General features: G+C 43.6%; 1 protein-coding gene across 1 annotated transcript in view; it reads right to left on the bottom strand.

Annotated features, from left to right (window-relative positions):
* LOC140198159 (SLAM family member 9-like) overlaps positions 1-24,310 on the bottom strand; it is a 70,699-nt gene extending 46,389 nt beyond the window's left edge. Inside the window, exon 1 of the mRNA XM_072259144.1 lies at positions 24,163-24,310. Coding sequence (XP_072115245.1) covers positions 24,163-24,232 — 70 coding nt within the window. The 5' untranslated portion in view covers positions 24,233-24,310. The remainder of the gene's footprint in view (positions 1-24,162) is intronic.
* Between the last annotated feature and the right edge of the window lie 3,165 nt (positions 24,311-27,475).

Raw genomic sequence — 27,475 nt, 5'->3', positions numbered from 1 at the left:
AGACAGCGAGAATTGGAGGAGCAAATCTGCAGAGAGATAGCAGACAACTGCAGGAAACATAAAGTTGTAATTGTAGGGGATTTTAATTTTCCACATATTGATTGGGACTTCCATACTGTTAAAGGTCTAGATGGGTTAGAGTTTGTAAAATGTGTTCAGGAAAGTTTTCTAAATCAATATATAGCGGCACCAACTAGAGAGGCTGCAATATTAGATCTCCTATTAGGAAACGAGTTAGGACAGGTGACAGAAGAGTGTGTCGGGGAACACTTTGGTTCCAGTGATTTTAACACCATTAGTTTCAACTTGATCATGGATAAAGATAGATCTGGTCCTTGGGTTGAGGTTCTAAACTGGAAAAAGTCACAATTTGAAGAAATGAGAAAGGATCTAAAAAGCGTGTATTGGGACAAATTGTTCTCTGGTAAGAGGGAGGCCTTCAAAGGAGAAATTTTGAGAGTGCAGAGTTCGTATGTTCCTGTCAGGATTAAAGGCAAAGTGAATAAGAATAAGGAACCTTTGTTCTCAAAGGATATTGGAACTCTGATAAAGAAGAAGAGAAAGATGTATGACATGTACAGGAAACAGGGAGTAAATCAGGTGCTTGAGGAGTATAAAAAGTGCAAAAAAAAACTTAAGAAAGAAATCAGGAGGACGAAAAGAAGACATGAGGTTGCTTTGGCAGTCAAGTTGAAGGATAATCCAAAGATCTTCTACAGGTATATTAAAAGCAAAAGGATAGAAAGGGATAAAATTGGCCCTCTTGAAGATCAGAGTGGTCAGCTATGTATGGAACCAAAAGAAATGGGGCAGATCTTAAATGGGTTTTTTGCATCTGTATTTACTAAGGAAATTGGCATGGAGTCAATGGAAATAAGGCAAACAAGTAGTGAGGTCACTGAACCTATACAGATTGAAGAGGAGGAGGTGCTTGCTATCTTGAGGCAAATCAGAGTAGATTTATCCCCAGGACCGGACAGGGTATTCCCTCAGACCTTGAAGGAGACTGGTGTTGAAATTGCAGCGGCCCTGGCAGATATATTTAAAATGTTGGTGTCTACGGGTGAGGTGCCAGAGGATTGGAGGATAGCTCATCTTGTTCCGTTGTTTAAAAAAGGCTTTAAAAGTAATCAGGGAAATTATAAGCCAGTAAATTTGACGTCGGTAGTAGGTAAATTATTGGGAGTACAAAGGGATAGGATCTACAAGTATTTGGATAGAAGCAAGGTATCACAATTTCCAGGATAAAGACTGGACCATCCTACACAAGAATGAGAAGAAACTTATTGACTTCAGTGGGTGGTTGGTTTTGAAAATCTTGAGGATTGTGGGGGTTGAGTCGTTAAGAGCATGCAAGACAGATATTAATAGATCGGAGTGGTGTTGGGTTGGTTAGTGCAGGAAAGTAAGCTGAGATAACTCACAACTCACTGCAAAACCTCTGACTTCCTTCAGACACAGACACACACATGCAAATGCGAACACGAATAATGCCTCTGCAGGATGGACTTTAGACTAAATTGTTTTTCAAAGCCTTCAAAGAGTTGTCATAGGGCCTCATTTATCTGCAAACTTTTTCTGCACAAATTGGGTTGAAGAAACAAGTTTACCTCCTGCTGTGCATTAAGAAGAGTGGTATGAGGTACTGATGCCTGAGTTTGTTGGGCGTTCATTACAATATTCAATTCCAGGGTTCATGTCTTATTGAATTAACCTGATGCCGATTTCTTTACCAATTAGCATTGTTCATCCCAGAGTTACAAGCAGGGAACAAAGTATGTGGGGAATCTTATACTAGACCTCAATGTGAAAAGAGTCACTCACTCCAGCTGGGATAGACCCAGGTCACCGAACGATGGAAATCATGGAGTCTTCAGCTGCAATCTTCCAATTATGTTTAAAGGTGGTCCCAGTAAACAGGGAGGTTGCAAAAACTATGTTCCTGATGTAATAAGATCATATGACATAGGAGTAGAATTAGACCATTCATCCCAAGTAGTTTGTTCTGCCATTCCATCTTGGCTTATTTATTAACTCTCTCAACCCCTCTCTTCAGCCTTCTCCCCATAACCTTGATGCCCTTACTAATTAAGAACCATACACGATTACTCTACCTTTACAGCATTGAATTTCACAGATTCACTACCCTTAGGCTAGAGAAATTCCTCCTCATTTCTGTTCTAAAGCAACATCCTTCTATTCTGAGGCTGTGCCTCATGGTCCTAGACTCTGTCACTCCAGGAGGCATTCTCATCACATCCAGTCTATCCGGGCCTTTCAATAATTTCATTGAGATCCCCTTAATTCTTCTGAACTCCTGTGTGTACAGGTCCAGAGCCATCCAACACTCCTCATACGTTAACTCTTACAATCCTGGGGTCATTTTTATGAAGCTCTTCTTGGAGTAAACGTAAATTTGAAAATATATGGTGAGAATGAGAGAGAAGCCTCGGGTTAACGGCAGGGATGGTACAGCAGAAAATAATCAAACACAATATTAATTAGGATTTAGCTCAATCCACCAAAAACAAAAGTCAGCCCGCATTTGTTGAAGGAAGATTAGATTGATTAACTTAGTTGATGACGAATCATAGGGGACAAAATCAAGACAAACCATTACCTCTTCCTCCTCCTTTATTATACTTCCAAATGTTGCATGGATGGACATTTGAAAAGCATTCTACAATTCTACAAGACATCCCTGAATTGCCTTGTCAGCCAAGTTAAGGCCAATGGGATAGAAGAGAAAGTGTCAGCACAGTCACAGGCTGCAATAATGTACAGACGACTGGAGGTGAGTCTATAGAAATACAAGGAAGGCTGAAAATAGTTGGTAGATCAGGCAGCATCTGTAAAGAGACAAATAGAATTAAGGGTTCTGGTCAATGTCCCTGCATGAGAATTGGGTTCTTCTTTAGTATCAGATCCCTTCATGTTGCTCATGAGTAGATAGAGGGAGATTACATCTTCTCTATTAGCACAAGCTTAAAGCTGAAGGTAACAGATTTCACACATAGATTGAGTAGTGATGTGGTCAAACACATGCAGGAACCAAGTGCTACATTTAGAAGGAAACGATGGCCATGGCGATATGAACAAAATCATAGAACTTTAAAAGAGGTGCAAACACAGACATACTGGGGACAAATCTACACACCCTTAGAGAGAGCAGACATGTTCAGAGGGCTGCTCCGGGGGCCTGCAAGATCTCTGGACAAGATCTCATATGGGTAGTGTGGTGGTGCAGTGGGTAGTACAGTTGCCTCATAGCTGCAGCCACCCAAGTTTGGGCACTGACTGCCGTATATTACCTTCAGTGTGTGGGTGGCTGCTTAGAGAAGCAAGAGTGTTCATAAGCCTATAAGTCACAGGGAAAAATCATGCAGGATCGTGACTGATGGGATTTCTCTTAGAGCTGGCATGGGCTGGATGGTCTGAATTGGCTTTCTTTCTCAGTCATTTCAAAATATGAAAAATGAATTGGGACACAAAAGCTAATGTATAATGCAACGTGCAAGTTACATCCTGGCAGGAGTGCAGTGGATGTGTCCATTTAGCAAAGATTTCCGAGTGCAAAAGGTCATCTGGGATCTGTGATAAAGCACTTCCATTACACAGGTTGTCTTTGGAATGGAGAAGCTCAAGATGTGACTGAGGCACTGGACATGTTTTGCTTGGGTTTAAGACAAATCCATTTCCAATACTGAAAAATCGATGAAGAAAGTCTGATTTAAAACAAAGAAAAAAGGCAGGAAGGTGTGAATTAAAATAAAAAATTCAGGGCCCCTGATAGATAAGCTAAGACAATCCAACAGGTGTGCATGGATCACTATTTTAAGGAAGGCTTGCACAAGCCAAAATATCTGCAGTAAATACAGAATTCTGTTAAAAATCCACTGAAGTAGGGACTGCCAGCCCTTTTTAACGCCATGGACCAATAGCATTAAGCGAGGGGTCCCAGTAAACAGGGATTCCAGGTTGGGGACCCCTGCCCTAAAAGATAAAATAAATGCCTTATTATGTCTTATGCTGTCTGTGTTTCAATCATGAATGCAGATCAAGAGGTTGGTTTAAACTAGAAACATTTGCAAAGCTTACTAATATAAACAAAACCATAAATTCTCCTTAATCTTCGTGTGGTCTCCACAGAAGATTGCAACAGGGGCCCGTGTCAGCCTTCCAGTGTAACAAGACTGTCAGCTTTTAACACCTGCTAATGCAGAGGTTTAAACTCAAATGTCATAGCTCCCACAGTTTGGCAAGACTTTCAATCTTGTGGACATGGAAGTTCATTCAGCCCCAGAGAAATCCTTTATGCTTGCATTATTTCCAGGTTCACTCCAGCGTTGCATTAACCAGTTAATTCCACATCTAACCCAGCTTTGTGAGCACTAATTCTAATTGATACAGTGAAGGTCATTTCCACGGAAGATGTGCTAACATTACTACTTTCTTAGAAGTTTAATGAGGATTGCATGTCTTCAGAACTGTAAGATATAGGAGCATAATTCAGCCCATCAAGTCTGCTCCTCCATTTGATCAGGGATGATTTATTTACTTTGTAAACCCCACACTCCTATCTTCTCCCTGTAACCTTTGATGCCCTTATTAGTCAAAAACCTATCAACTTCCACTTTAAATACACGCAATGCTTTGGCCTAAACATCCATCTGTGGCAATGAATTCCACAGGTTCAACACCCTCTGGGTAAAGAAATTCCACCTCACCTCTGTTCTAAATGGGGGGTCCTTCAGATCTGAGGCTCTCCCATCTTTGGAACAATCCTCTCTATGTCCACTCTACAGAAACCTTTCAATATTTGGTGTATTTCAATGAGATACCCCATCTTCATTTTTCTAAACTCCAGTGCGTAGAGGCCTACAGGCATCAAACACTCCTCATAAGTTAGTTCTTTCCTGGGACCGCTCTCATAAGTTTCCTCTGACCCTCTCCCCTGAACACTGTAAAACTTCATCAAATGTACTTTTGAAAGTATCCTCACCCATTGCATCATGGTCTGGTAGGACAATTCAATTTTGCAGGAATATAAGAATCTGCAGAGTTTTAAATTCAGCCCAATACATCACTTGCATGTCGATCCACAACATTGTTAGTATCCACAGTAGACGCAGGCCAGGAAAGCCAATATTTACTATCAAAGATCCCCACAATCTTCTCACAGCTACTAAATGGCATGTTTCACAGAATGATAGATACCCATGAAAGGGCTGCTGCCACAGGAAGATTTGCCCTAAATGCACAAACAGAAAAAGCTCTGACATTACAGCTCAGTAAGTGGTGCATAAAACCAAGCCGAGGTTATTTGTACCGGGAGAGAGTCTCATGTGGTTCTTGAGTCAATAATGTCTTTATATTAGTCAGAACATAAAAAGCAGACATTATATTTCTGCTTCATAATTCAGTAATTATGAGGGTAATCTGATCACAGCACTCATGCCTGACTCACATAACCCTTGAGAGTGGTTGTACTGTCTGGCTTGGATTCACTGACGCCACTTCTATCAGTCTGGCCCCAGGAGACACTTTCATCCTGTGTCAGAAGATGCTCCTCCCCTCCATCATCAGTTTAATGAGAAAACACTAATTCCAAAAGTGTCCTCCTATCTCCATAGTGCTGGATCTCTCCAGAATGTAATTACTCTCAGCTTCTGACCCATCGACCCCCTCAGCTGGCACTTGTCAAACCAAGCACTTCTCCTGCACAAAATGCCTGGGGTAAGGGGTGGGGTGTCAGGAACTTCATAGAGAACAGGCATTTCCAGGTTCACCAATGCCCCGACGTCCGAACACCAACCAATCCCCGTGTCTTTCATCCCCATCACATCCTTGGAAAAGGATTGTTTACAACTCATGTTCTTGGCATCTGGCCAGCACTGTCACACAGCCAACAGTACTTGCTCAAGAGAGTTAGCAGAGTGAATCATAATTGTTGTGGCTGCTCTTTTGCAGAGACTGAGGGCCTGGGAGTGATTGGGAGGGATGAAGGAGGGGAAACCCACAGAAGGTAGTGATTCCACGCTCCTGTTGCACTTGTCCTTCTTGGTGATTCAGGGGTGTTAGAGTGAATAGGGCGAGGAAGTGTGGACCATTTTGTTAATGGTACATACTGCCATTCCTGTACATTGGTGGTGGAATCAACTTCCCAGATATTGAGGTTGAGGACACTGTTGCAGCTGTGCTGAATAACTTTGGGTATATTGTCACAAGCAGGAATTCAGCAGTGCAGCAGATTCGGCAATTGAGCTTGTGAATATGCATATGTATTCGTTCCATCGTAGTATTTGTCAAGACTTGGACACAGCAACGCTTTGCGGCCTGCATTCCGCCTTCCCTGAGAAATTGGACTGTCGAGTTAACTGACTCTGAAGGCTAGCAGTATTTGTTTTATTCTTAATTCTTCTTTTTCAGCTGCAGTGTAGGCTTAATTTTCCATTTGAGAGTTTTAGTTAGTGGTGTTGTATGACCTAGCGTTTATTGTTTTATTTTCCCTTTAACGCCGTTCGCATTAAAGTCTGTGAACTACCGACCTGCTTCAATGTCTCTCACTCCGCACGTGGGCCATATCCGAACCAGATGACAGATATGACAAGTTCATCTGCGATGTTGTCTGGTCACATACTTTTTGCAGCACCCAGAGAACAGCAAGTACACTCCCATCGTCGCCACTGGGTTATCCGACTCATAAGTGGCAGAAACAAGGATGAAGCAACCTTGTTCAGCCAGAAATACAGAGTGGATGTTCCATCATTACCATCATGAAACCAGACTCATTCATGGTAACAACAATGGATTGGAGTACTGGATACAACATCCCAATTCAACTACTCATGTCTCTAGTCTGATATCCAGTGCAGGGGTTGGAAATGAGATGAAGGCAGGAAGGAAAGGAAGTGGTGGGAAGCATGAGACCAATAACAGTTTACCTGTTGCCCAAGTTTCATTGACTATGGCAAATTATAAAGTGGTTTCCTTTCTCTGACTGCTTTTCTGTCATGGTCTGGATCGATTTCCCTTTAAATTTACTTTGTTTGTGTTATGATCCAGACCGTTGACTCCCTGTTTCCCTTTGGTTCCCTGTTTTCCTGTGTCCCTCGGGCTTGGTGATTAGAGGCAATTTACTCTCAGCTGAACCAGCAGTTTATAAGTCTCCGGCTTTCAGCCGTTCGGCGCGAGAGCGTTATGGAGCGTTAATGAAGTCTCCAAAGTTAGTGCGAGCTACTGTCACCTGGCCAGAGCCAACTAAGTTTCTTGCCAGAGCAAGCCTAGTCTCCTCCCAAAGCAAGTGCCAGCAAGCCGCCTTCCCTTGCCAGAGCGGGTCCGTCAAAGTTAACCCACCGAGTGAGTCAAGAGCTCGCCGCTGCTTGGAGAGTACTTGTGCCCAGTTATAGTACCGTCCATCATTGTGTGGTCTCCGTATCCATGTCCTGTGTCTGAAAAGGGTCCCGGCCCTGTACCTTACAAGGGTCCTGACCCTGTAGTCAAGAAGAGTCCTGGCTCCTTCCTGTGTCTAAGGAGGATTCCCGGCTCAGTGTTTTATGTCCTGTGTCTGAGCCTGTCCAATGAACAAGAAGAGTCCTGGCTCCATATCCTGTGTCAAAGGAGGATTTCCGGCTCAGTGTTCTATGTCCTGTGTTTGAGTTCCAAGTATCAAGTCCTGGCTCCGAGGTCCGTGTTCTGAGTCCTGGCTCCGAGGTCCGTGTTCCGAGTCCTGACTCCGAGGTCCATATTCTGAGTCCTGGCTCCAAGGTCCGTGTTCTGAATCCTGGCTCCGAGGTCCGTGTTCTGAGTCCTGACTCCGAGGTCCATGTTCCGAGTCCTGACACTGAGGTCCGTGTTCCGAGTCCTGGCTCTGAGGTCCGTGTTCCAAGTCCTGGCGCAGACCCTAAGTCCCAGCCCAGTCCAGGGCCTGAGTCCTTGTCCATTATGCTATTCCCGCTTCTGCTTTGCTCTCCTTGTAACGAGCAATAAAGTCAATTTAGTTAACTTCACAAGACATGTTTGTGTCTTGCATTTGGGTCCACCCTTGCTCCCCACCCTGTGACATTCTCCCCAGTCTGTGAGCACATCACATCCAATTCTGATGGAGCCTCTCTCACCTTCACTCTCATCCTCTTTAGCTTTCAAGATGTTGTTCCCAAGCTAACGAGATTCTGCAGAACCTTGTTAGTTTGGGAACTCCACCAGAGTCACCCAGGCACCAAAAAATCAGACTAAAATAAGCACATTGTCCGCTGCACTGGCATTTTTGCATTGACGAGTGACTCAGATGTCAGTTCTACTTTCCAACTCACTCCCTCGTGTCAGTGGCAGGATTACAAATACAAGAGGGGATATAGCCACGTTGCCTGCAAACTGACCCCCTCTGTGCATTCTACATGGCTACAGCTCACACAGAGACATCCATGCATGAGCAGCATCAATCTGATACCTGACATTGTCCCATCAGATATCGAGTAGTGGATTGTCAATAAGGAACAGTACCTTGCCCCCTTCCCAAATTCTGCCCATAAACAAACAAGATATAGCCTTGCACATTTTTACACATTAAATGGATCAAAACCAGTGTTGAAATTAAGGAAGTTCAAGGTCATGCTATCACCAATCCAGTCAGTGTCTTGTTACATTACTTGTGATGAGAACAGTACTGTACACTCTTTCTCTCTTGACTTTCAATGGGATGGATATTAGATCCACTGCCTCCATGAGAGAACACACAAGATAGGCTTTCAATTGACTAAAAAGACAAAGGTTACCAGGTGCAAATAAACTGAAATATACTGGAGATTTTAACGGATGTGGATGTTGTGCCCAGTAGTGAATATTTCAGTTACATCTGAGTCAAACCACGCCTTGCTTAGTGAGAGAACATGTGGAGTCGTTTTAGCCAGTGAACATGAGGTAAAAAATCTGGAAACTCGTACAGGCGCAGTAAATGCATTTCCACCTCTTCATATTACTGATTCCAATGCGGAGCTACCCATGTGAGAATCAAACTGTCAATCTCGTGTTAGCCATACAATTAAATAACAATAAACTTGAAATTGAAATTGAACCACCTGCAAGTGGAAGCATCAATGAGGGGTACTTATACAACTGCTTTACAGATCATGGATATGATCTTTTTCATTTTCCCTCTCTGTAGGCAGGACACATGGTAACAGATAGCAGTCATATGCAGATGTGGTGTTTCTTCCCATTGCCTGGGCCAATCCTTTCTCATGGTCAGAAATGGGTCATATTAGGCTCTTGCCATGCGCGCCTCAAGATATTGTGTGGCATACATTGTGACTACACTTTGGTAGCAATTACGTCCAAAGCGGTCAGGGATGTTTTGGTAATCAGCTGGTTAGTCCTGATGAAGGATCTTGGCCTGAAACGTCGACTGTACCTCTTCCTAGAGATGCTGCCTAGCCTGCTGCTTTCACCAGCAACTTTTATGTGTGTTGCTTGAAATTCCAGCATCTGCAGATTTCCTCGTGTTAAGGTAAGAGAAAAGTCAGCCTGTGTTTGTTATAAGGAAAATTAGAATGATTAACTTCTTTGATGAAGAAGCATTGGGTGCGAGATAAAGATAACTCATAACCTCTTTCTCCTCCTCTATTGTACTTCGAAATGATGCATGAATGGACTTTTGACTGGCATTTTACAAGACAAAATTGTCTTGTCAACCAAGTTAAGGCCTTTGGGATAGAAGAGAAAGTGGCAGCACGATCACAGGCTGCAATAATATACAGATGACTGCAGGTGAGGCTATATAAATACAAGGAAAGCAGAAAATAGTTGGTAGGTCAGGCAGCTCCTGCAAAGAGTCAAACAGACTTAAAGGTTCTGATCAATGACCCTGCATTAGAACTGGGTTCTGCAGTAGGATCACATCACTTCATGCTGGTCATAAGAAGGTAGAGGGAAATAACACCTTCTCTTAGCACAAAACTTAAAGCTGATGGTAACAGATTTCACACATAGATTGAGTAGTGATGTGGTCAAACACATACAGGAACCAAGTGCTACATTTAGAAAGGAAACGGTGGCCATGGTGATATGAACAAAGTGATAGAAATTTTTAAGAGGTGCAAGCACAGGCACAAAAGACCTTGGAGAAATCAGACATGCTCAAGGGACTTCACGATCTCTGGTTTCATGTGAGCGGTGTGCTGATGTAGTGGGTTGCAGAGCTGCCTCACAGTTTCAGCCATTCAAGTTTGGTCCTGTCCTCTGGTCACTAACTGCTGTACATTACCTCCAGAGTGTGGGTGGATGGTTAGAGAAGCAACAGTGTCCATGAGCCTGTGAGACAAAACAAGTCACAGGAAAAACAGTGTAGGATTATGACTGATGGGATTTCTCTTCGAGCTGCAATGGAATTGATGGGCTGAGTATTCACTGCTGAATATTTGCAAAGCTTCTCACTTCCCACCCTGTGTGTGGTGGATGTGGCCATTTAGCAATGATTTCGGAGTTGCAATGAACATCTGTCATTATGTTGCTTGTTGGTGGAGTGGAGAAGCTTGAGGAGATGTGACTAAGGTACTGAAAATGTTTTGATTGGGTTTAAGGCAAAGCTGTTTCCAAATTGGAAGAAAAAAAGCAAAGAAGAAAGGCAGGAAAGTGTGAATTAATGGAAAAAAATTCAACTGCCTGATAAATACCTCAGACAATCCAAAACATCTGCATGGATTACTATTTAAGGAGGGCATGCACAAACTAGAGTATCTGCAGTGAATACAGGATTCTGTTAAAAGACCACTGAAGCGGGGGCTCTCAAATTTTTTAATGCCATGGAGCAATACCATTAAGCAAGGGTCCGTGGATCCCAGGTTGGGAACTGTCATGCTAAAGGATAAAATTAATGTTTCATTAAGTCATATGCTGTCTGAGTTTCTACCATGAATGCAGGCCTTAAGGTTGGTTTAAACTGGAAACAATTACAAAGCTTACTAAAATGAAGCATACCACAAATTCTCGTTAAGCTTCATTTGGTCACCACACATGAATGCAGTGCATCTTACAACAGAGGCCAGTGTCAGCCTTTCAATGTGGGAAGATTATCAGCTTTTGCCTCCCACTGGTGCCGAGGTTTAACCTCAAAGGTCATAACTCCGACAGTTTGGCAAGGCTTTCAATCTTGTGGACACGGAGCTTCATTCAGACCCTCTTCCGGCCAGAGAAATCCTTTGAGCCTGCATAATTCCAGGGTTCACTCCAGCATTGCATTACTTTGTTACTTTCACATCTAACTCAGCTCCATGAGCAGTAATTCTAATTTGTACAGATAGTTCCCATGGAAAGTACTCTAACGTCACTACATTCTTAGACATGGGAGCAGAATTAGGCCCTACATCGAATCTGCTTCCACTTGATCATGGATGATTTATTTACCTCTTAACACCATGCTCCAATCTTCTCCCAGTAACTTTTGATGCCCTACTAATCAAGAACCTATCAACTTCCACTTTAAATATACCCAATGACTTGGCCTCCACAGCCATCTGAGGCAATGAATTCCACAGGTTCATCAGCCTCCAGCTGAAGAGTTCCCTCCTCACCTCAGTTCTAAAGCAGCATCCTTCAATTCTGAGGCTGTGCCTTCTGGGTCTAGGCTCTTCCATTACTGGAGACATCCTCTCCATGTCCACTCTTCAATATTTGGTGTCTTTCAATGAGACACCACACCTTCATTCTTCTAAACAGTGAGCAGAGGCCCAGAGCTGTCAAACACACCTCACACATTAACTCTTTCATTCTCAGGACCACTCTTGTAGCCCTCGTCTGGACCCTCTCTACTCAGCACTCTATAAAACTTCAACAGATGTACTGTGGAAAATATCCTGAACCATTTTTTTTTAATTTCAAAATATACTTTATTCAAAAATAAATATATACAATAAACCATTCAATAACTTTTCATCCTTTACATACGTTTCCATTATACTCAGTAAAATATCCGTGTTTATAGCCACCCATGTGGCACTCCAGTAGTTCAGCTTAGCATCTCATTGTTGAGGGGTATACTCCTCCTGAACCATTGCATCATGATCTGGTAGGACAATTGAAATTTGCAGGAAAGTAAAAGAGTGTTACATTCATCCCAATACTTCACTTGCCCACCCATTTGCGTCATTGTTAGTAACTACAGGAGGTGCAGCCCCAAGAAGGCAATATTTACTGTCAAATAGCTCCACAATCTTCTTGCAGCTGCCAAAAGTCATGTCTCATACACCCAGGTTTTAGAATGGCTTCTTACCTCAGCTATTCAGATCTTGAACCAATCTGCATAATTCTAATCACAATTCAGTATCAGTAAATTGATTTATCATTGCCACATGTACTGAGGTAAAGTGAAACATTTCACTCTGTCATCCATACAGATCATTTCATCACATCAGTACATGAAGGTAGTACGAGGGAGAAGCATTAAGATGAATCATAATCAAGTGTTACAGTTACAGACAGACCCTCAGGTGCATCCATGAGGAAGTGCATTGTGAGGACAGGAACCCATCCCACCATAGAATGGGACCATTCAATTGTCTCAAAACAGCAGCATGGCAGCTGTCCTTGAGCCTGGCCTCGTGTGCTGTCAGACCTTTGTGTTTTCTGCCTGATAGGAAGGGGGAGATGGGAGAATGTCCTGGGTGAGGAAGTCCTTGATTATGTAATACAGGGAGCAGCACAATAAACACAATGAACACTTTGCTCTAACAATGGACTTTTTTTTGTTCTAATAGTCTTCTTTCTCTAATTTTGTGTAATTGCTTTAATATTTACTTTCACTTGTGATTGTTGTCTCTCTGATGCTGTGGACCTGTGATGCAGCTGCAGGTTTTCGATTGCACCTCTGCAGACATGTACCTTTTACCAGTAAACTCAGCTTTGTTCCCACAGCTGATTTCTACATTGACGTTCTGCACCCTTTATGCTTTCATCTCTTTAACTTCACATCAATAACCTCCACGCTGGATAAAATTGAGCCTTTCATCAGAAAGAGCATTATGTTACATTACTTGTGTGGAGAATAGAACACTCTTTGTTAACTTTCAGTGGGATGGATATTAGTTCCACTGCCTCTAAAGACAGAAGACATAAAAGAGGTTTTCAATTGAGTAAAAAGAATGCAAATATACCAAAATACTCTGGTATTTTTAATGGATGTGGACAATACTGCATCTGTGTGGTTTCAGTTACATCTGAGTAAAACTACGCTTTGCTTAGCAGTTGCTTTAGCCTGTCATCACCAGGCAATGAATGAAGTTACACAAGCTGGGAACTAATACAGGCTGTAACAACTGTAGTAATGCTAGGATACCAGGAAAAGGGGAAAGTCATAGTCGTAGTCATAGTCATACTTTATTGATCCCGGGGGAAATAGATTTTCATTATAGTTGCACCATAAATAATTGAATAGTAATAAAACCATAAATAATTAAATAGTAATATGTAAATTATGCCAAGAAATGTCCAGGACCAGCCTATTGGCTCAGGGTGTCTGATCCTCCAAGGGAGGGATTGTAAAGTTTGATGGCCACAGGCAGGAATGACTTCCTATGACGCTCTGTGCTGCATCTCGGTGGAATGAGTCTCTGGCTGAATGTACTCCTGTGCCCAACCAGTACATTATGTAGTGGATGGGAGATATTGTCCAAGATGGCATGCAACTTGGACAGCATCCTCTTTTCAGACACCACCGTGAGAGAGTCCAGTTCTATCCCCACAACATCACTGGCCTTACAAGTGAGTTTGTTGATTCTGTTGGTGTCTGCTACACTCAGCCTGCTGCCCCAGCACACAACACAATCATGATCGCACTGGCCACCACAGACTCGTAGAACATCCTCAGCATCGTCCGACAGATGTTAAAGGACCTCAGTCTCCTCAGGAAATAGAGACGGCTCTGACCCTTCTTGTAGACAGCCTCAGTGTTCTTTGACCAGTCCAGTTTATTGTCAATTCATATCCCCAGGTATTTGTAATCCTCCAACATGTCCACACTGACCCCCTGGATGGAAACAGGGGTCACTGGTGCCTTAGCTCTCCTCAGGTCTACCACCAGCTCCTTAGTCTTTTTCACATTAAGCTGCAGATAATTCTGCTCACACCATGTGACAAAGTTTCCTACCGTAGCCCTGTACTCAGCCTCATCTCCTTCCTGATGCATCCAACTATGGCACAGTCATCCGAAAACTTCTGAAGATGACAAGACTCTGTGCAGTAGTTGAAGTCCGAGGTGTAAATGGTGAACAGAAAGGGAGACAAGACAGTACCCTGTGGAGCCCCAGTGATGCTGGTCACTCTGTCGGACACACAGTGTTGCAAGCACACGTACTGTGGTCTGCCAGTCAGGTAATCAAGAATCCATGACAGCAGGAAAGCATCCACCTGCATCGCTGTCAGCTTCTCCCCCAGCAGAGCAGGGTGGATGGTGTTGAACGCACTGGAGAAGTCAAAAAACATGACGCTCATAGTGCTCGCTGGCTTGTCCAGGTGGGCGTAGACACGGTTCAGCAGGTAGACGATGGCATTCTCAACTCCTAGTCGGGTCTGGTAGGCGAACTGGAAGGGATCTAAGTGTGGCCTGACCATAGGCCGGAGCAGCTCCAGAACAAGTCTCTCCAGGGTCTTCATGGTGTGGGAGGTCAATGCCACCAGTCTGTAGTCATTGAAGCAACTAAGGGGCTTCAGATATCAGGAGAACAGTGTACTGGTAGTAAATGCAACTCCCCCTCTCTTCATATTACTGATCCAGTCACAGAGCAACCCATGTGAGAATCAACATGTCAGTTTTCTGGGACACATTTTAATATTTCTTAATTTATTTGTGGTAACATTATTTTATGTGCTATGTTTGAGTTGTATGTACTGTGTTTTACACCTCGGTCTGGATCAACTTTGTTTCGTTTTGTGGTATGCACGTATAATGTAGAATAGCAATAAATTTGAACTTGGATTGAAACCGTAAGACACAGGAGCAGAATTCAGCTGCTCAGCCCATTCAGTCTGCTCTGCCATTCCATCATGGCTGATCCCACTCAATCACATACACCTGCCTTCACACAATATCCTTTGATGTCCTGACTGATCAGGAAACGATCAACTTCCGCCTTAAGTTTACCAACGGACTTGGCCTCCGCCACAGTCTGTGGCAGAGCATTTCACTGATTCACTACTCTTAAAAAAATTCCTCCTTACATCTGTTCTAAATGGTTTTGTCCTGAGTTTTGAGGCTGTGTCCTTTAGTTCTGGATACCCCCACCACAGGAAACATCCTCTCCACATCCACCCTATCTAGTCATTTCAACATCTGGTAGGTTTCAATGAGATCCCCACACATTCTTCTAAATTCCAGTGAGTACAGCTGCCAAACACTCCTCATATTTTAACCCCTTTATTCCCAGAATCATCCTCATGAACCTCCTCTGGACCCTCTCCAATGACAGCACATCCTTTCTGAAAAATGGGGCCCAAAACTGTTGACAACACTCCAAGTGTGGCCTGACTAGTGTCTTATAAAAGCTCAGCATTATCCCTTTGCTTTTATCTTATATTCTTCTTGAAATAAATGGCAACATTGTATTTGCCTTCTTTACCACAGTCTCAGCCTGTAAATTCGCCTTCTGAGAGCCTTGCATGAGGATTCCCAAGTCCTCTGCACCTTTTATGTTTGAACCTTCTCCCCATTTGGATAATGGTCTGCACTATTGTTCCTTTTACCAAAATGCATTATTGTACATTTCCCAACACTGTATTCCATCTGCCACTTTGTTGCTCATTTTCCCAATTTGTCTAAGTCCTAGAACCAACTAATACTATCTGCAAGTGGATGAATAAGTGAAGAGCATTATAGGACTGCTTTATGTATTATCGATTAGATTGGTTTCATTCTCCCTCTCTGTAAGATGGACAAAAGATAGATACCAGATAACAGTAATGTGCATGGTGTTTCTCCCCATTGTCTGGGCCAGTCCTTTCTCCTGGTCAGAAATGGGTTGTACTGGGTTCTTGGCACGCACACACCAGATACTACTGGCCTGTATTGTGACTACACTGGGGTAGCAATCACATCCAAAGTGCTCAAGATGCTATAGTAATCAGCTAGTTTCCCCCACCCTCCTCCCCTTCACAGCATGCTCAATGTAAGGTACTCCTCTTTCCCTTATCACAGCCCAGCACACTCGATCCCATCTCCCTGGAGCAGTAGGTGACACCTTATTGTGCACTACATCCTGAAACTATACAGATGCTGCCAGAGCTGCCCTTAATAGCAACCTGCATGCTGAGAACCAGCTGTCCATTTTACAGTTTCAGTTAATAATTAACATATACAAAGCCCTGTTTATCTGTTTACATATCCATTGTTTACTGATAACAGTAAAGGATTAACTGTTAAATAAAGAACAGATAGTAAAATTATGTGTTAGAACATAGAACATGGAATATAGAAATCTACAGCACATTACCGGCCCTTCAGCCCGCAATGTTGTGCTGACCATGTAACCTACTCCAGAGAGTGCCTAGAATTTTCCTAGCACATAGCCCTCTATTTTTCTAAGCTCCTTTTCCAAAGATACAAAAGAACCTATTGTATCTGCTTCCACCGCCGCCACTGGCAGTGCATTCCACTTTCTGTGTGCAAAACTTACCCCTGACATCCCCTCGGTACGTATTTCAAAGCACCTTAAAACTATGCTCCCTGGTGTTAGCCATTTCAACCCTGGGAAAATGACTCTGGATACCCACACGATCAATGCCCCTCATCATCTTATACACCTCTATCAGGTCACCTCTTTTGGAGAAAAGGCCAAGTATACTCAACCTATTCTCATAAGGTACACCCTCCAATCCAGGCAACATTCATGGTGAATTGAGGTTAATTGGACCTTTGGTTAATTGGCCAACCATTAAAGAACAAAAACTAATTGAGAAAATAGCAGGAATTTCCTTCATTTATTTGGGACACTATGCTGCTTAATTGGGGCGGGAGTGCTGCCATTCATTTCCTGACTATCATCAGTCATGTGCCTTTGTATGTTGTTAGACACTGCACCCTGCTAAATAGCTGCAGTTCTGTGTCTTTTTGTCATTGATAGCTGTTGAGAAATAAACCATTAGACAATTCAGACCTGCTTTGCTCATTGCAGTTTCAAGCATTCAGGTTAGAGAGGCCAGAAAGGGACGGGAATGAAAATAAAATGATTTCGGGTCCTCACTACAACCAAGGCCACACAGCTCCCCCGACATCTGCTGCCACCACCAAACAAGGGAATTAGGCCTGTGGGATCTTACAGTATCAATGTCCAACAGGGTCTTGCGATTGCAAGAGAAACGTGCAAGGCAATCACCCGCGGCAACGCTGCATGCTGCCTTCGTGTACCAATTCCGATGCCTCTGATGCTTTCCGGCAGCAGGCAGCAACACAGTCTGCACCTAGTCCAGCACCTTCACCAATGAGCAGCTTGCTGATGGGGTAGACCTGCAGGACCCAAAGTTCTTGCAGTCCTGCATTATCTTGTGATCATAAAAAAGGTATCTAACCATGGAAAAAGCACCTTAGTATTTTACAGAAATTGCTGAAGGAACTTAGCAGGTCAGGCAGCATCGAAGGAAAAAAGTAAACAGTCGATGCTTTTGGGCCCAGACCCTTCGTCTGGACTGAGCAAAAAAGATGAGAAGTTAGAGTAAGAAGGGTGAGGGGAGGAGAGGAAGAATTACAAGGTCGTGGGTAATAGGTGAAACTGAGAGAGGGAGAGCATGTGAAATAAAGAGCTGGGAAGTTGATTGGTGAAAGGGTTGGCAAAGGGGGAATCTAATAGGAGAGGACAGATGGCCATGGAATAAAGGGAAGGAGGAGGAGCACCAGAGGGAGGTGATGGGCAGGTAAGGAGATAAGGTGATAGAGAGAAACATATTGGGTCTCACTGATACACAAGCGGCCACACCAGGAGCACTAGATACAATAGATGACCCTGACAGACTCAGAGGTGAAGTGTCACCTCACCTGGAAGAACCTGGGCCTTGAAGGAGGAGGAGTAGGGCAGGTGTCGCACTTCTTCTGTTTGGAAAGATAAGTGCCAGGAGGGAGATCAGCTGGGAGGGATGAATCGACAAGGGAGTCGCGTAGGGAGCAATCCCTGTGGAAAGTGAAAGGTAGGGGGAAGGGAAAGATGTGCCTGGTGGTGGGATCCCATTGGAGATGGCAGAAGGTAGAGAGAATTATGTGCTACATGCAGAGGTGCAAAGAATTCTGTGTTGGACACGGAGGTACAGAGAATCATGTGCAGGACTTGGTGTCGGTTGGGAGACCACTTCACTGACCATCAATTCCACCAGAAAATGTGGGATCTTCTGGTGCCACTCATTTCAATTCCACTTTCCATTCCCATTCTGATATATCAGTCTATGGGCTCCTCTACTGCCGCGATGAGGTCACACTCAGGTTTGAGGAGCAACACCTTATATTCTGTTCAGTTAGCCTCCAATCTGATGGCATGAACAATTTCTCCAGTTTCCAGTAATTGTGCTCTGCCCCACTCCTCCTTCACCATTCTCCATTCCCAATTCCCTCTCTCATATTATCTCATTACCTGCCCATTATTTCCTCCTGGTGCTCCACCCCCTTCCCTTTCTTCCATGGCCTTCTGTTCCCTTCTATCGGACTTCCCCTTCTCTAGCCCTATATCTCTTTCATCAATCAACTTCCCTGCTCTTTACTTCATCCCTCCCCCTCTCCCAGTTTCACCTATCGCCTACTACTCTGTACTTCTCCTTCTCCTCCCTCTACCCTTCTTAATCTCATTTTTTCCAGTCCTGATGAAGAGTCTCAGCACAAAACGTCGACTGCTTACTCTTTTCCACAGATGCTGCCTGGCCTGCTGAGTTCCTTCAGCATTTTGCATGTGTTACTTTGATTTCCAGCATCTGCAGATTTTCTCTTGTTTCTGAAAAAGTACCTTTGGTTGCCCCCCTCCGAACATGCTGCTGTCTTACCGGAAGTATTGATAGTGTTCTGCTTTGCTCTGTTATTCATTTCAATGCATAGTTTGTTTAAGTGGTAAATGTCTTACTTTATACCTTTTTAACTATTTCCATGAAATTTCAGCTAATTGGAGTATCCACTTGATTGGTCCAAAATGTACTGGTCCTGACATGTTCCAATTAATTGGAATCCACAGTTCTATGAAGTGATCTTGATGTTAGGGGCTCTGTGTGACTAAGTAAAGCCGAGAACAGATGTGATCATGACAACCAAAGTGTGTAGGTGGGTACTATTTGGATAAGATCTTCTTCCTGCAGTACAGCCATCCCACCCCTTCCTCTCTGCTATCAATCGATGCCTATGGGTTGTTTAGCTAACACAACTTCTGCTCTCTTGCACACTCTTGCACTGCGGATCCTTGACAGAGGATCAAAGGAGATGGGAAGGCAAAATGACAAAAGGTCACTGATAATGACTCTATATTCCACACGAAGGAGAATTCATCTAGTAGGAAAAGACCCTTCAGCCCATCAGGTTTGTCCCAGACATTGGCACTAATGCAACACCAACCCCATTTTAGTTCTGTCACTCAATCACACAAGAGGGAGGGTGATTCACAGTCGCCGGTTAATCCACCAACACACACCTCTAGAATGTGGGAGGAAACCTATGTCACAGGAAGGATTCCACACAGACAGCACCGGCAGTCATGATTGAAGCTGATTAAAGATACCATTGTGCACCGATTGAAGCAACAAGGGAGATTGAAACATCAAGGTGAATGTGGAAGGTGAGGGCCACCTGCCTGCCTTTTGATCGCTCTTCTACCAGAGAAGGGAGAGCCTGCTGCTGTGCTCGGAGAATGACACCCAGGTTTTCTGTGTTTTGGATATGGACTTGGACTGCAGACTTATTTTCCATCTCATAATTTTTTATATACTGCATTTTTCGCCTGATCTTTCTCATTTTTTTTGTGTGGGGAAAGGGGATTTGGGGGTCGATGTTCCATTTTGTTTGTTTTCTTTGAGCAGGAAGGTGGGGTCTGGGGGTTGATGATGGTGCTGCCTTTCTTTTCTTACTCGGTTTCATGACTACCTGGAGAAGAATAATTCCAGAGTTGTATTCTTTGATAAATAAACCTTTGAACTTTTTTTTGAACCTGGCTCACGGGAACTGTGAGGCAGCAGCACTACCAGCTGTGTCAGGGAGTGAGGTGCTCCTCCGACAGTTCATGTCTGTGTTAATGCTCTAGTGGTGCTGGGGTCATTCTTGAGGCTTTAACTGTTGACTGCTCTGCTTTGGAGTTTGTCAGTCAGGTTTTTTGCCATGTGCTCAAGTACAGTGAGGTAGAGGTATAATGAAAACATTGCATGCAGGAGAACAGAGGTTCATCTTCAAACTATTCTCTGGAGCTTCTCAACAAAGAGCCCCCACATTGGACTTCCAAGTTACAGGTAAATACTCTATCCAAAATCAACTTATAAAATATGAACCAATAAGCAAACACAAAATTATGAGAGTTATAGATAGGGTAAATAGAAGCAGGTATTTTCCACATGTTGCTGAGACTAGAACTAGAAGTCTTAGGTTAAGGATGAAAGGTGAAATATTTAAGGGGAACATGAGGAGGAACCTTCTTTACTCAGAGGATGGTAAGATTGTGGAAAGAGCCTGGGGACATTGTTCATGTAGGTTCAGTTTCAACAGTGAAGAGAAATTTGAATAAATATGTGGATGAGAGGGGTATGCTGGGCTGTGGATCAGGTCAGGGTCAATTAATACTTTGGCATGGACTAGATGGGCCTAAGGGCTTGTTTGTATGCTTTCCTGTTCTATGACACATCCCTCTGTATTTTAATTATTATCTAAACTCAGATCCAAACCACCACTGCTTATTTCCATCTCATTTCCACAGCAATAATAGCAACAGGACATGCATTATGTTCTTACTGTTTAACATGCCACCACACCGCCCCACCCCAACAAGTAAATTTGCCATTGTATCAAGGAGTGTAAGCTGTTGCCGTACCTAATGTCAGTGTAAGATTACCCTGGGTTTTCCCATTATAACATGCAGTAAAAGGGGATGTTATATGTTACTTTGTTTGGCTTGTAGGGAGAGAACCCCCTTCAGACAACATGCTGGTCCCTGCCTGTGGCCATCAAACTTTACAACTCCTCCCTTGGAGGGTCAGACACCCTGAGCCAATAAGCTGGTCCTGGACATTTCATAATTTACTGGCATAAATTACATATTACTATTTAACTATTTATGGTTCTGTTACTATTTATTATTTATGGTGCAACTGTAACGAAAACCAATTTCCCCTGGGATCAATAAAGTATGACTATGACTATGGCAATTGTCAATATCCTTGGTGAATGTTCGACAGGTTTGGGAAGAGATGCAGGTGTATTAGACATGGGCAATTTCCAAACACCTGCTGCAGCTAGGTAACCATTAATAACATGAAATAAATCTTCTTGATCTGCAACCTGCACCAGCACTAATGGTCAGGCACATAAATAGATTGACATCTGCCCTGAAGCTCCAGAGACCGGTTGCAATACAAGTTGTAAATGAATAATGTAAAAGTTAAATTTATTCCTGTGAGGTAAAAGCTGCAGCTTTTGGGTCCGGGGATACCAGTCACTACACGGAATCCAGGCGTGAACTCCGGAAAGCCATTAAGGGCACCAAGAGGCAATATCAAACCAAGTTGGAAGCCCAGGCTAACCAGAGGGATGCTGGTAGACTATGGCAGGGTCTAAGTGAGATCACTGGGCACAAAGAAAAGGCTGGAAATATCAATAACTGTGGCGCTTCTCTTCCTGACGAACTTAACATATTCTACACAAGATTCGAACAGAAGAGGAGCGTCCCGCTCCCTCTGGATGAACCGGACCTGGTGGCATTGAGATTCATCATCACCGAGGAGGATGTTAGAAGGGCCTTCCTGAAGATAAATCCAAGGAAGGCGATGGGCCCAGATGGCATCCCGGGATGGGTTCTCCGGGCCTGTGCAAGCGAGCTAGCTGGAGTGTTTGCTGACATCTTCAACTGCTCCTTGCTTCAGTCTAAGACCCCCTCATGTTTTAAGAAGGCAATGATAATCCCAGTACCGAAGAAGAGCAAGGTGGCATGCCTGAATGACTATTGACCTGTGGCTCTGACATCAATTACTATGAAGTGCTTCGAGCGATTGGTTATGGCACACATCAACCACAGCCTACCCGTCAACCTCGACGTTTCACAATTTGCCTACTGGAGCAACAGGTCAATGGCAGATGCCACATCTCTGGCCCTACATTCCTCCTTAGAACACCTGGAGAATAAAGATGCATACGTAAGGCTCCTTTTCATTGACTACAGCTCTGCCTTTAATACCATCATTCCAAATAAACTGATTCCTAAGCTCTGGAACCTGGGCCTTAGCACTCAGATCTGCAGCTGGATCTTCAACTTCCTCACAGACAGGACCCAGGCTGTAAAAATAGGGGACAAGCTCTCCTCTACAATCACTGTGAGCACTGGTGACCCACAAGGCTGTGTACTCAGCCCCCTGCTGTACTCACTGTACACCCGTGATTGTGTAGCCAAGTTTCAATTGAACTCAATATATAAGTTTGCTGATGACACAACAATTGTAGGCCGTATCATGGGTTTGAGTACAGAGAGGAAATTAAGAATCTGGTGGCATGGTGCAAAGACAATAACCTAACTCTCAACATCAGCAAGACGAAGGAATTGGTTGTTGACTTCAGAAGGAGTAGCGGACCGCACGACCCAATTTACATCGGTGGTGCGCAAGTGGAACAGGTCAAAAGCTTTAAGTTCCTCGGGGTCAATATCACAAATGACCTGACTTTGTACAATCAAGCAGAGTCCACTGCCAAGAAGGCCCACCAGCACCTTTACTTCCTGAAAAAACTAAAGAAATTTGACCTGTCCCCTAAAATCCTCACTAATTTTTATAGATGCACTGTAGAAAGCATTCCTCTAGGGTGCATCACAACCTGGTATGGAAGTTGTCCTGTCCAAGACCGAAGGAAGCTGCAGAAGATTGTGAACACGGCGCAGCACATCACACAAACCAATCTTCAGTCCTTAGACTCACTTTACACCGCACGCTGTCGGAGCAGTGCTGCCAGGATAATCAAGGACTTGACCCACCCAGCCAACACACTTTTTGTTCCTCTTCCCTCCGGGAGAAGGCTCAGGAGCTTGAAGACTCGTACGGCCAGATTAGGGAACAGCTTCTTTCCAACTGTGATAAGACTGTTCAATGGATCCTGACCCGGATCTGGGCTGTGCCCTCAAAATATCAGGACCTGGATGTGGTTTTTTTGCACTACCCTACTTTCCATTTTTCTATTTTTCTATTTATGATTTATAATTTAAATTTTAAATATTTACTATTGATTTGTAATCCAGGGAGCGGGGAGTGCAAAATCAAATATCGCTATGATGATTGTACATTCTAGTATCAATTGTTTGGTAACAATAAAGTATAAAGTTTAAAGTATAAGGTATAACTCTTTAAATGTCTAGTTTGCTACTCCATTCTGGACAGTTATTTCCACAAATCCCAGACCAAATATAAACCTGGTCATTTCTAACACGTCATAACACAACCTCGACAAACAACAGGAATTCTGCAGATGCTGGAAATTCAAGCAACACACATCAGTCATGACGAAGGGTCTCGGCCTGAAACGTCGACTGTACCTCTTCCTAGAGATGCTGCCTGGCCTGCTGTGTTCACCAGCAACTTTAATGTATAACACAACCTCGAATTTGTTTTTTTTACGCATTTCGATTTTAAAACGGGGTTCTCGCTTTATTCCGAGTACCGCTACGTGGTCGCGATCGCCTGAGAGGCAGATCCGAGAGTCTTTACAGAAAGCCTCCCCACCACCCCCGATCTGCAACGGCAAACGTGGCTCAGGGAAAGGCATAAAGAAACTCACCTTCACAAGATATAGACTAGTTTAAAAGAACTGGACAGAAAAAGGCTGCGCAAAGTAATCGAGAATAAATTCGAAGCAAAGACAAAGCCAGAAAACAAAAACACTTGCTTCAGCTTCCTGCGTTCACCCCAGCGTGTAGTCCCTCCACTACCTCCCGCCACCCCCACCACTCCCACCACCAGTTTAAGGCGTGAACCCACCTCCCGAATTGCTCAACAGCAGGCAAATAATCGCGATGCCGGAGACGATCCAGGAACTTTTCTTCAACATGTCTTCTGTGAAACTAGGACTGACATTTAAATGTGGTACAGTACTGTTAACTCGCTTTGGTGGGCGGATGAACACGTCGAGAGGCGGGGAAACGGAAAAACCGAGGTACGACGAAGTCAGCTCTTCACTGATCTATCGTCTCCCCTTATACCTCTACCTCTACAACTTAATTTTCCTCACCTTTCTCACGGCAAGTTAACCTACCGCGCCTCTGGGAGCTGGGAGGAAACCGGAGTTCCCGGAGGAAACCCACGCAGTCACTGGTACAACGTCCAAACACCAGACAGACAGACAGGAGTTCGGGATCGAACCCGAGTTCCCAGAGCTGTGAGGCCACCCTCAGAAGTTGCGGACAGGCTACGACTGGCTACAGCAAAATTAGTTGGGCGGGGGGAGACAATGTTCAACAAATGCTCCTCAAATTAGGAAGAAACTAGGAAAAACATGGAAGTGGAAGTGGTTGATGGGGGTTCGATTGCATTATTTAGGAGAAGATCGGATAAGTACTTTGATGGGTGGCATATTAAGGTCGATGGACCAAATACGGATCAATGGGACTAGGCAGTTCGGCATGGACTAGATGGGCCGAACAGCCTGCTTCTGTGCCTTTGTGTTCTGTGACTCTCAAGCTACATCCACACTACGCCGGATACTTTTGAAAACGAAGCTTTTTCTCTTCGTTTCGACCTTCCGCCCACACTGAAACGGCGCTTTCAGCCCCCGAAAACGGAGATTTTCAGAAACGGTCTCCAGAGTGAATAAATCTGAAAACGCGTAATATCCGTTGCAGTGTATACGGGGTAACCGGAGCTCCTTGAAACCGCTGTCATGACGTGCCGAAACAGACAGGGACAGCGCGGCATTTCATTGTTTTCTCCTTCTTATTACTACTTTATTGCTGCCAAAGAATTGATACTAGAGCGTACAATAATCACAGCGATACTTGATTCTGCGCTTGGCAGAACCTAACAATTTCAGAACAGACGGCAACGAGACTGAAGCCAGAAGAGTTCGAAATATACTCACCAAGTACTTTGACCCATAGCTTACTGAATAAATGTATACTCACTTTGCCCTGTTTTCTGTCCTTGCTTGTATGAAGGTGGTTTACCTATTTATGCAAGTACTTCTCTGACAATAGATGTGTAACAGCCTAATGTAACGTTGTATGGAAATACAAGATAACACTGATGCAGACATGTTTCGTACATTTAACAAGGTGCTTTATTAATGCAACAGAGTTAGTCAGTTTTTCAATGGTCGTCGTCAGCCGGGTCGTACTGTCCGTGAACTCCCTGTCGGTTGCCTCCATACGCTCCAGTATTTGTTTCTTTTAGTTTTAAGTCCTCCTGCGCGAGAGCCAAGAGCAATTCCTTTTATGTTTTTCTACTCTGTAACTGGACAAACGCGCACCAAGTATATCGTTTCCTCTTCGCTTGTTTTTCCTGTGTCCTGCGCATGCCCAGTAGGAGGAGATTCGCCGAAATATCCGTTCTAATGTAGGCAGAGATATTTTGAAAAACACTCAGTGTGTACGCCTATCTTTTTTTTTTTATCGAAACCGGCGTTTTCAAAATTATCCGGCGGAGTGAGGACGTAGCCTCAGACAAAATGCTGGAACAGCTTAACGACTCAGCAACATTTATGGAGGGAAATGCACAGTTGACGTTCCAGGTCGAGGCGCCTCACCTGTCCATTCTCCTCCATATATGCTGCCTTGCACACTGAATTCCTCAAGCACTTTATGTGTTCATCCATATTCAAGCATCTGCAGTCTCCTGTCTCAAAATACAAAGTCCAGACACCCACAAATACATTAGGAAAATGCAAGATCCTGAAAGAAGAGCAGTAATTACAGAGGATCTCACCATAACAGAGTAGTTATATGGGGAGAGAAATTCCTCGCAGGAAATCATGGAAATCGTTTCTAAGTAAGTTGCAAGCCTACTTGAAGGAGCAAGAATTATGTCAAATTAAGTAAGGTGTGAGAAAAACTGGGACTCCTTTTCTGTGGTGGACACAATTCTGGTGATCATATGTGAGGTGCTCTATATTGCTACTTGATGTGGGTGTGGCCCCGACCCTGCTTCTCCGCTGTGTCAGGCACCAGATGCTGAGACTGGGTGTCCAATGGGTTACGTGCACAAATCAAAGCCAGACAACTGGAGATGGGTGGAGAGAATGGGGAGGTACCCGATATTGCCTCAAAATGCCTGCACAGTCTGCAAGTTATCTTGACTAGGTGAAAAGGGTAGAAGTGGGGAGCATTGTGGAAGCTGCAATCTTAATTCTTTTGAGGTTATCATAACAATGAGAAAAACAATGAAGACATATAATTCAAAGTTCAAACTTTAGGATAAGTCTGATTTTACCTGGACAGGAACTGATGTTAGATTCAAAACAGAACAGCTGGAGGGAAAATTTTAATTTGACAGTAGAGCAGTGTATTGCATGGTTAAGGTTAACCTTGTGTTTAATTAGACAAGTTCAGGAGTGTTCCAGTGGATCAGAGCACTGCTGTACTTCAGAAGGGGGAGTCAGCTTTTCTGACACACAATATACTGTAACTAAAGTAAGAGCAGAAATTAAGAGGTTGAACTGAAATTCGTTGCAGACAACTGTTTGTAAAGGAAAACTTGTTACAGATTGGCTCAAGAAATCACAGAACTGACTACAGACAATGCAATACAATGCAGTAATCTAGTTTAAACCCTCCAGTTTGGAACAGACATTGTCGATTGTTTATTTGTGTTTCAATTTTATAAACTTCTGCGGGTTTCCCCTTATCTGGGTGGTACTCCATCCTGTGGCTTGGCTGAGGACAGCAACAACAGGAAATAAGAGTGTAATCATAAGTAGAATCAGCTTTAATATCACTGGAATATGTCATAAAATTTGTTGGTTTGTGGCAGCAGTACATTGCAATACATAATCACTTAAAGTGATATATTTCAATAAAAACTATAAACAAATAAATAAGTAGTGCAAAAGAGAGTAAAGTCAAGAAAGAAAAAAAGTGAGGTAGTGTACAAGGGTTTATTGTCCATGTTGGAGGAGAAGAAGCTGTTCTGAAACATTGAGTTTGTGTCTCCGTTCTCTTCTTGTATCTCCGTCTGGTAACTTTCCCCTTCCTCTTCCCTCTTCTTGTAAATATTGATTTCTCCTTTCAGTATTTTTCCTTCCCCTTTTTTCTTCTTATATTCCTCACTCTGGCCTCTTATCACTTCTCCTACTCTGCCTATC

This window comes from Mobula birostris, chromosome 5 (genome assembly GCF_030028105.1).
Source record: "Mobula birostris isolate sMobBir1 chromosome 5, sMobBir1.hap1, whole genome shotgun sequence".
In the NCBI taxonomy this organism is placed as follows: Eukaryota; Metazoa; Chordata; class Chondrichthyes; order Myliobatiformes; family Myliobatidae; genus Mobula; species Mobula birostris.
The sequence above is the reverse complement of the archived record's forward strand: the minus strand, read 5'-3'. Positions and strand labels throughout refer to the sequence as shown.